This window comes from Pollachius pollachius, assembly GCF_949987615.1.
Source record: "Pollachius pollachius genome assembly, chromosome: 1".
In the NCBI taxonomy this organism is placed as follows: domain Eukaryota; kingdom Metazoa; phylum Chordata; class Actinopteri; order Gadiformes; family Gadidae; genus Pollachius; species Pollachius pollachius.
The window spans coordinates 51875492-51883868 of NC_136934.1; the positions used below are offsets into that span (position 1 = coordinate 51875492).

Genomic DNA, 8377 nt, shown 5'->3' on the forward strand with positions numbered 1-8377 from the left:
TAATAAACAGATCGTGAGTCCACCTTAAATAAACTAGACCAAGCAGATCATAAGCCCACCTTAAACTACACTATACTAAACAGATCGTGAGTCCACCTTAAATAAACTAGGCCAAGCAGATCATAAGTCCACCTTAAACTACACTATACTAAACAGATCGTGAGTCCATCTTAAATAAACTAGGCCAAGCAGATCATAAGTCCACGTTAAACTACACTATACTAAACAGATCGTGAGTCCACCATAAATAAACTAGACCAAGCAGATCATAAATCCACCTTAAACTACACTATACTAAACAGATCGTGAGTCCACCTTAAATAAACTTGACCAAACAGATCATAAGTCCACCTTAAACTACACTATACTAAACAGATCGTGAGTCCACCTTAAATAAACTAGACCAAGCAGATCATAAATCCACCTTACACTACACTATACTAAACAGATCGTGAGTCCCCCTTAAATAAACTAGACCAAACAGATCATAAGTCCACCTTAAACTACACTATACTAAACAGATCGTGAGTCCACCTTAAATAAACTAGACCAAAAAGATAATAAGTCCACCTTAAACTACACTATACTAAACAGATCATGAGTCCACCTTAAATAAACTAGACCAAGCAGATCATAAATCCACCTTAAACTACACTATACTAAACAATCATGAGTCCACCTTAAGTAAACTAGACCAAACAGATCATAAGTCCACCTTAAACTACACTATACTAAACAGATTGTGAGTCCACCTTAAATAAATTAGACCAAACAGATCATAAGTCCACCTTAAACTACACTATACTAAACAGATCGTGAGTCCACCTTAAATAAACTAGACCAAGCAGATCATAAGTCCACCTTAAACTACACTATACTAAACAGATCGTGAGTCCACCTTAAATAAACTAGACCAAGCAGATCATAAGTCCACCTTAAACTACACTATACTAAACAGATCGTGAGTCCACCTTAAATAAACTAGACCAAGCAGATCATAAGTCCACCTTAAACTACACTATACTAAACAGATCGTGAGTCCACCTTAAATAAACTAGACCAAACAGATCATAAGTCCACCTTAAACTACACTATACTAAACAGATCGTGAGTCCACCTTAAATAAACTAGACCAAACAGATCATAAGCCCACCTTAAACTACACTATACTAAACAGATCGTGAGTCCATCTTAAATAAACTAGGCCAAGCAGATCATAAGTCCACGTTAAACTACACTATACTAAACAGATCGTGAGTCCACCATAAATAAACTAGACCAAGCAGATCATAAATCCACCTTAAACTACACTATACTAAACAGATCGTGAGTCCACCTTAAATAAACTTGACCAAACAGATCATAAGTCCACCTTAAACTACACTATACTAAACAGATCGTGAGTCCACCTTAAATAAACTAGACCAAGCAGATCATAAATCCACCTTACACTACACTATACTAAACAGATCGTGAGTCCACCTTAAATAAACTAGACCAAACAGATCATAAGTCCACCTTAAACTACACTATACTAAACAGATCGTGAGTCCACCTTAAATAAACTAGACCAAAAAGATAATAAGTCCACCTTAAACTACACTATACTAAACAGATCATGAGTCCACCTTAAATAAACTAGACCAAGCAGATCATAAATCCACCTTAAACTACACTATACTAAACAATCATGAGTCCACCTTAAGTAAACTAGACCAAACAGATCATAAGTCCACCTTAAACTACACTATACTAAACAGATTGTGAGTCCACCTTAAATAAATTAGACCAAACAGATCATAAGTCCACCTTAAACTACACTATACTAAACAGATCGTGAGTCCACCTTAAATAAACTAGACCAAGCAGATCATAAGTCCACCTTAAACTACACTATACTAAACAGATCGTGAGTCCACCTTAAATAAACTAGACCAAGCAGATCATAAGTCCACCTTAAACTACACTATACTAAACAGATCGTGAGTCCACCTTAAATAAACTAGACCAAGCAGATCATAAGTCCACCTTAAACTACACTATACTAAACAGATCGTGAGTCCACCTTAAATAAACTAGACCAAACAGATCATAAGTCCACCTTAAACTACACTATACTAAACAGATCATGAGTCCACCTTAAATAAACTAGACCAAGCAGATCATAAATCCACCTTAAACTACACTATACTAAACGATCATGAGTCCACCTTAAATAAACTAGACCAAACAGATCATAAGTCCACCTTAAACTACACTATACTATACATCTACATTTACATTTAGGGCATTTAGCAGACGCTTTTATCCAAAGCGACTTACAATAAGTGCATTTGTTACAATAAGTACATTTGTCATAAGAAGTGAAACAATATATCGCTGTCGGTACAGTAAAGACGTTCATAGAACCAAGTGCAAGTATTACAATCGCTAGGCTAACCCATTCCCCGTGTAAAGCAGCGATAGCAGCTACTGTAGATGCTACACAATTAAGTACCTTGAATAAGTGCAATGTACAAGTGCCAGGACGTACAACATTCAATGGTGGCTGTGCATTGGTTTCTATGCAGAGTCGAGATGAACTCTCGAGATGAACTAAACAGATCATGAGTCCACCTTAAATAAACTAGACCAAGCAGATCATAAGACCACCTTAAACTACACTATACTAAACGATCATGAGTCCACCTTAAATAAACTAGACCAAACAGATCATAAGTCCACCTTAAACTACACTACACTAAACAGATCGTAAGTCCACCTTAACGAAACTATACAAAGCAGATCATAAGTCAATCTTAAATAAACTATACTAAGCAGATCGCAAGTCCACCCTAAATAAACGATACTAAACAGATCGCAAGTCCACCTTAAACTACACAATACTAAACAGATCGTAAGTCCACCTTACATAAATTTTACTAAACAGATTGCAAGTCCCCCTCAAATAAACTATACTAAACAGATCAGAAACCCACCTTAACGAAACTATACAAAGCAGATCCTAAGTCCACCTTAAATAATCTATACTAAACAGATCGGAAGTCCGCCTTAACGGAACTATACAAAGAAGATCATAAATCCATCTTAAATAAACTATACTAAACAGATCGCAAGTCCACCTTAAACTACGCAATACTTAACAGTTTGTAAGTCTACCTTAAACTACACCTTACTAAACAGATCGCAAGTCCACCTTAAATAAACTATACCAAACAGATTGCAAGTCCCCCTTAAACTACACTATACTAAACAGATCGTAAGTCCACCCTAAATAAACTATACTAAACAGATCGCAAATCCGCCTTAAAATACACTATAGTAAACAGATCGTAAATCCACTTTAACGAAACTATACTAAGCAGATCGTAAAACCTCTTAACTAAACTATACTAAACAGATCGTAACTCCATCTTAAACTAAACTAAAATTAACAAAAATATATAACGAAGATTTATTAAGGGAAAGATTAACCAAACTAAACGTAATCTTGCTCTAATAACAGTACACTCTTTCTCTCTCTCTCCCCTGACTCCCCCCTACGCTCACTTTCTCTCCCTCTCCCCCTTTCTCTCTCTCTCTCTGTCTCTCTCTCTCTCTCTCTCTCTCTCTCTCTCTCTCTCTCTCTCTCTCTCTCTCTCTCTCTCTCGTCCAGGACACGTTGGCCGACCGAGAGTGCTGTGGTGTCGCATGCAAATGTACGGGACATGAAGGCGGCCGAGGCAAGCCGGGGACCTCAGGTTCAAAGGTGAGTCTCTTCAGAAACATCAGAAAACGAGATCTAGAGGAGTGAGAGACTCAGGGGGCGGGTCCACGCTGTTCTCCAGCAGGAAGCAGAGATCTAGAGGAGCGAGAGACTCAGGGGGCGGGTCCACGCCGTTCTCCAGCAGGAAGCAGAGATCTAGAGGAGCGAGAGACTCAGGGGGCGGGTCCACGCTGTTCTCCAGCAGGAAGCAGAGATCTAGAGGAGCGAGAGACTCAGGGGGCGGGTCCACGCTGTTCTCCAGCAGGAAGCAGAGATCTAGAGGAGCGAGAGACTCAGGGGGCGGGTCCACGCTGTTCTCCAGCAGAAAGCAGAGATCTAGAGGAGCGAGAGACTCAGGGGGCGGGTCCACGCTGTTCTCCAGCAGGAAGCAGAGATCTAGAGGAGCGAGAGACTCAGGGGGCGGGTCCACGCTGTTCTCCAGCAGAAAGCAGAGATCTAGAGGAGCGAGAGACTCAGGGGGCGGGTCCACGCTGTTCTCCAGCAGGAAGCAGAGATCTAGAGGAGCGAGAGACTCAGGGGGCGGGTCCACGCTGTTCTCCAGCAGGAAGCAGAGATCTAGAGGAGGAGTCAGTCCTCCTCCGTCACCATACCTCCGTTGGGTTTAGAGGTTCCACTTGCCCCACTGGCTGCTGCTGGGAGGAGAGTAGAGCAGGAGAACCGCTCTGAGGAGAATCACTCTGAGGAGAACCACTCTGAGGAGAACCGCTCTGAGGAGAACCTTCTGCCCCGCTCCTAGAGGAGGAGAACCCATCGTGTGTGTGTGTGTGTGTGTGTGTGCGTGTATGTGTGTGTGTGTGTGTGTGTGTGTGTGTGTGTGTGTGTGTGTGCGCGTGTGTGCGTGTGTGTGTTTGCGTGTGTGCGTGTGTGTGTGCGTGTGTGTGTGTGTGTGTGTGTGTGTGTGTGTGTGTGTGTCCTCAGGGTGGTCCTGGACCCAAAGGTCATCCAGGGTACCCAGGAGAGGAAGGCACTGCTGTAAGTATTATCTTTACCAATATTATCATCCTGTATTTTGAATACTATTTTTTTAATTCTGAAGAGCATGCATACTGTTTACATGAGCATGCATAGATATAGATATATAACAAAGAGGCATAAACACAAACATATGAATACGAATGCTCACAGCATACTAACACAGATTGTGTCACCTTTTCTATTCATGTTCTGTTCAACACGTCCATCGTTCAAAAACCTCATTTCCCACGAGCCTCAGCCTTAAGGCGAAAACTATAATGACTGCCTTTATTGACAATCTAAAGGAGTTTTGATAAAGAAAAGAGAAGGAAAACATGGCGTTTAGCTTTCTGTTTCAGTGGTTCCAGGGTGTTGTGAGAATGTTCCAGATGCTGCTAGTACAGCTCTCCCGCTCTCTCTCTCTCCCTCTCCCTCCCGTTCTCTCTCTCTCGCTCTCTCTCCCTCCCGTTCTCTCTCTCTCTCTCTCTCTCTCTCGTTCTCTCTCTCTCTCTCTCTTCCTATCTCTCTCTCCCATTCTCTCTCTCTCTCCCTCTCTCTCTCTCTTCCTATCTCTCTCCCGTTCTCTCTCTCTCTCTCCCGTTCTCTCTCTCCCGTTCTCTCTCTCTCCCTCTCTCTCTCGCTCTGTCTCTCTCTCTCTCCCGTTCTCTCCCTCCCTCCCTCTCTCTCTCTTCCTATCGCTCTCTCTCTCTCTCTTCCTATCTCTCTCTCTCTCTCCCTCTCTCTCTCTCTCTCCCGTTCTCTCTCTCTCTCTCCCTCTCTCTCTCTCTCTCTCTCTCTCCTGTTCTCTCTCTCTCTCCCCCTCTCTCTCTCTCTCTCTCTCCCTCTCTCCCCCTCTCTTACGCAGGGCGATCGAGGCCCTCCTGGGTTGTGGGGAGCCCAAGGCAGCCGTGGATGCCAGGGGCCCAGAGGTCAGAAGGTAAGCACACAGGCCAGATGGACAGGCAGACAGTACCACAGTACCACTAATACTGCGTCCTTCACTCTCTAGCCATCCTACATCCAACCCCGCCATTACAATTCATAGCCTCATAGAGTCACACAAACTTCTAATAATAGCGGTAGACTTCAGTTGTGATCGCACTGTGGACATTTGAATGACAGCGGCGGTTGGCATAGTGTGTGTTTAATCGAGATCTCTGTTGTTTGATTGACAGGGCAATCTAGGTTACCGTGGCAACAAGGTGAGTGTCCAAACCTTCAGGAAATCTTTTTTTTAGTCCAGGAAGTGGAGTCAGGGATTGGCTATCACAGAGGAGTGTTTGGATAGAACTCTGAGATGAGAAAGGTGGGAGAGGAAGTGGAGGAGAGGGAGGAGGAGGAAGTTGTGAGAGGAGGAGGTGAGATGGAGGTGAGAGTAGGAGGAAGTGAGAGGAGGAGTGGTCGGGAGGAGAAGGAGGAGGTTAGAGGGAGAGGAGTAGGTGAGAGGAGGAGGAGGAGGTGAGAGGAGGAGGAGGATGGAGGGAGAGGGGGTGAGAGGAGGATGAGGGGAGAGGAGGAGGAGGTGAGAGGAGGAGGGAGGGGGAGGAGGTGAGAGGAGGAGGAGGAGGAGGAGGGAGGAGAAGAAGGGGGTGAGAGGAGGAGGAGGATGGAGGGAGAGGGGGTGAGAGGAGGATGAGGGGAGAGGAGGAGGAGGTGAGAGGAGGAGGGAGGGGGAGGAGGTGAGAGGAGGAGGAGGAGGAGTTGAGAGGAGGAGAGGAGAGGAGGAAGGAGGAGGTGAGAGGAGGAGGAGCTGAGAGGAGGAGGGGGTGGAAGGAGGTGAGAGTAGGAGGAAGTGAGAAGAGAAGGGAGGTGGGAGGAGAAGGAAGTGAAAGGAGGAGGGGGGGAGGAGAGGAGGAGAAGGAGGAGGAGGAGGTGAGAGATGGTCGATTGAGGAGCGACGAGGTAAGAAGGGGAGGAGGAGTCAAGGGGGGATGAGGAGACGAAAATAGGTCTTGACTTTTGTCCTCCTGCAGGGTGAAGGAGGAGATCATGGAATGGAAGGAGACAAAGGAGAGCAGGTAACCAGCTGGCTTCACCTGCACCTCCTCTACACACACCTCCTCTACACACACCTCCACCTCCAATCACAAGTGGTGTGTTGAAGTGTGCTTGCGCCTCATATTTAACGTGATCATTTTGTGTTTGTCTTTGTGTGTGTGTGTGTGTGTCTGCGTGTGTGTGTGTATGTGTGTGTGTGTGTGTGTGTGTGTATGTGTGTGTGTGTGTGTGTATGTGTGTGTATGTGTATGTGTGTGTGTGTGTGTCTGTGTGTGTGTGTGTGTGTCTGTGTGTGTGTGTGTGTGTGTGTGTATGTGTGTGTGTGTGTGTGTGTGTGTGTGTGTGTGTGTGTGTGTGTGTGTGTGTGTGTGTGTGTGTGTGTGTCCGCAGGGTACAACGGGCTTGATAGGAGCTCCGGGAGGGAAAGGACATCCAGGGAATGCGGTAAACTGCTCCTGCTCATTACTAAAAAGAACTTGTGATGTCATGTGATGCCATGTGATGGGGGGTGACCTTTGACCTGTGTCACCGTCTCCAGGGCAACAGGGGGATCACAGGAGAGGGAGGAGTCAAAGGACAACGAGGACTCAGAGGAGACCCGGTACACTCTCTCCCTCTGTCTGTCTGTCTGTCTGTCTGTCTGTCTGTCTGTCTCTCTCTCTCTCTCTCTCTCTCTCTCTCCCTCTGTATGTCTGTCTGTCAGTCTGTCTGTCTGTCTGTCTGTCTCTCTCTCTCCCTCTGTCTGTCTGTCTGTCTGTCTGTCTGTCTGTCTGTCTGTCTGTCTGTCTGTCTGTCCGTCTCTCTTTCTCTCTCTCTCTCTCTCTCTCTCCCTCTGTCTGTCTGTCTGTCTGTCTGTCTGTCTGTCTCTCTTTCTCTGTCTGTCTGTCTGTCTGTCTGTCTGTCTGTCTGTCTGTCTCTCTCTCTCTCTCCCTCTCTCTGTCTTTCTGTCTGTCTGTCTGTCTCTCTGTCTTTGTCTCCCTTTCTCTCTCTCCTTGGCGTTCAATATCGGCGTTCCAATAGTCAGCAGAGTACCCTACAAATGGCCGTCGTACTGTGTGTCTGTCTGCATGTGTGTGATTGTGTATGTTTGAGGGTGTGCATTTGTGTGTGCATGTGTGGTTGTGTGTGAGTGTGTGTGCGTGCGTTTGAGTATGTTTGTGTGTGTTAGTGATACTGTGTGTGCGTTGTTTTTCAGGGGGCCGCTGGCTCAGACAACTCAGTGGTCGGACCTAAAGGAGATCCAGGCAGCACTGGTCTGCCGGTGAGAGGCTGGGAATCCTGTTCTCCTCAGTGAGCGTGGAGGAAGAGTCACTTAGTTAATGTCATGACCAGTTGTTTATGTCTCTGTCTGTCTCCCTGTCTCTCTGTCTCTGTCTCTGTCTGTCTCTGTCTCTCTCTGTCTCTGTCTCTGTCTGTCTCTGTCTCTCTCTCTGTCTGTCTCTCTGTCTCTCTCTGTCTGTCTCTCTGTCTCTCTCTCTGTCTCTCTCTCTCTGTCTCTCTCTCTGTCTCTGTCTCTCTGTTTGTGTGCATTAACGGAACTTTGTTTTGAACAAACAATCACACACACACACACACACACACACACACACACACACACACACACACACACACACACACACACGCACACGCACACACACTTCCTGTCTAGGGCGATCCAGG

At 45.6% G+C, this 8377-nt stretch overlaps 1 protein-coding gene across 1 annotated transcript in view; it reads left to right on the plus strand.

The window, feature by feature from the left end:
• The window catches only part of LOC307092087 (collagen alpha-6(VI) chain-like), a 32563-nt gene that overhangs the window by 8733 nt on the left and 15453 nt on the right, over window positions 1-8377 (plus strand). Inside the window, exons 8-15 of the mRNA XM_079758975.1 lie at window positions 3656-3748; window positions 4685-4738; window positions 5586-5657; window positions 5896-5922; window positions 6694-6738; window positions 7109-7162; window positions 7257-7319; window positions 7914-7994. Coding sequence (XP_079615101.1) covers window positions 3656-3748; window positions 4685-4738; window positions 5586-5657; window positions 5896-5922; window positions 6694-6738; window positions 7109-7162; window positions 7257-7319; window positions 7914-7994 — 489 coding nt within the window. The remainder of the gene's footprint in view (window positions 1-3655; window positions 3749-4684; window positions 4739-5585; window positions 5658-5895; window positions 5923-6693; window positions 6739-7108; window positions 7163-7256; window positions 7320-7913; window positions 7995-8377) is intronic.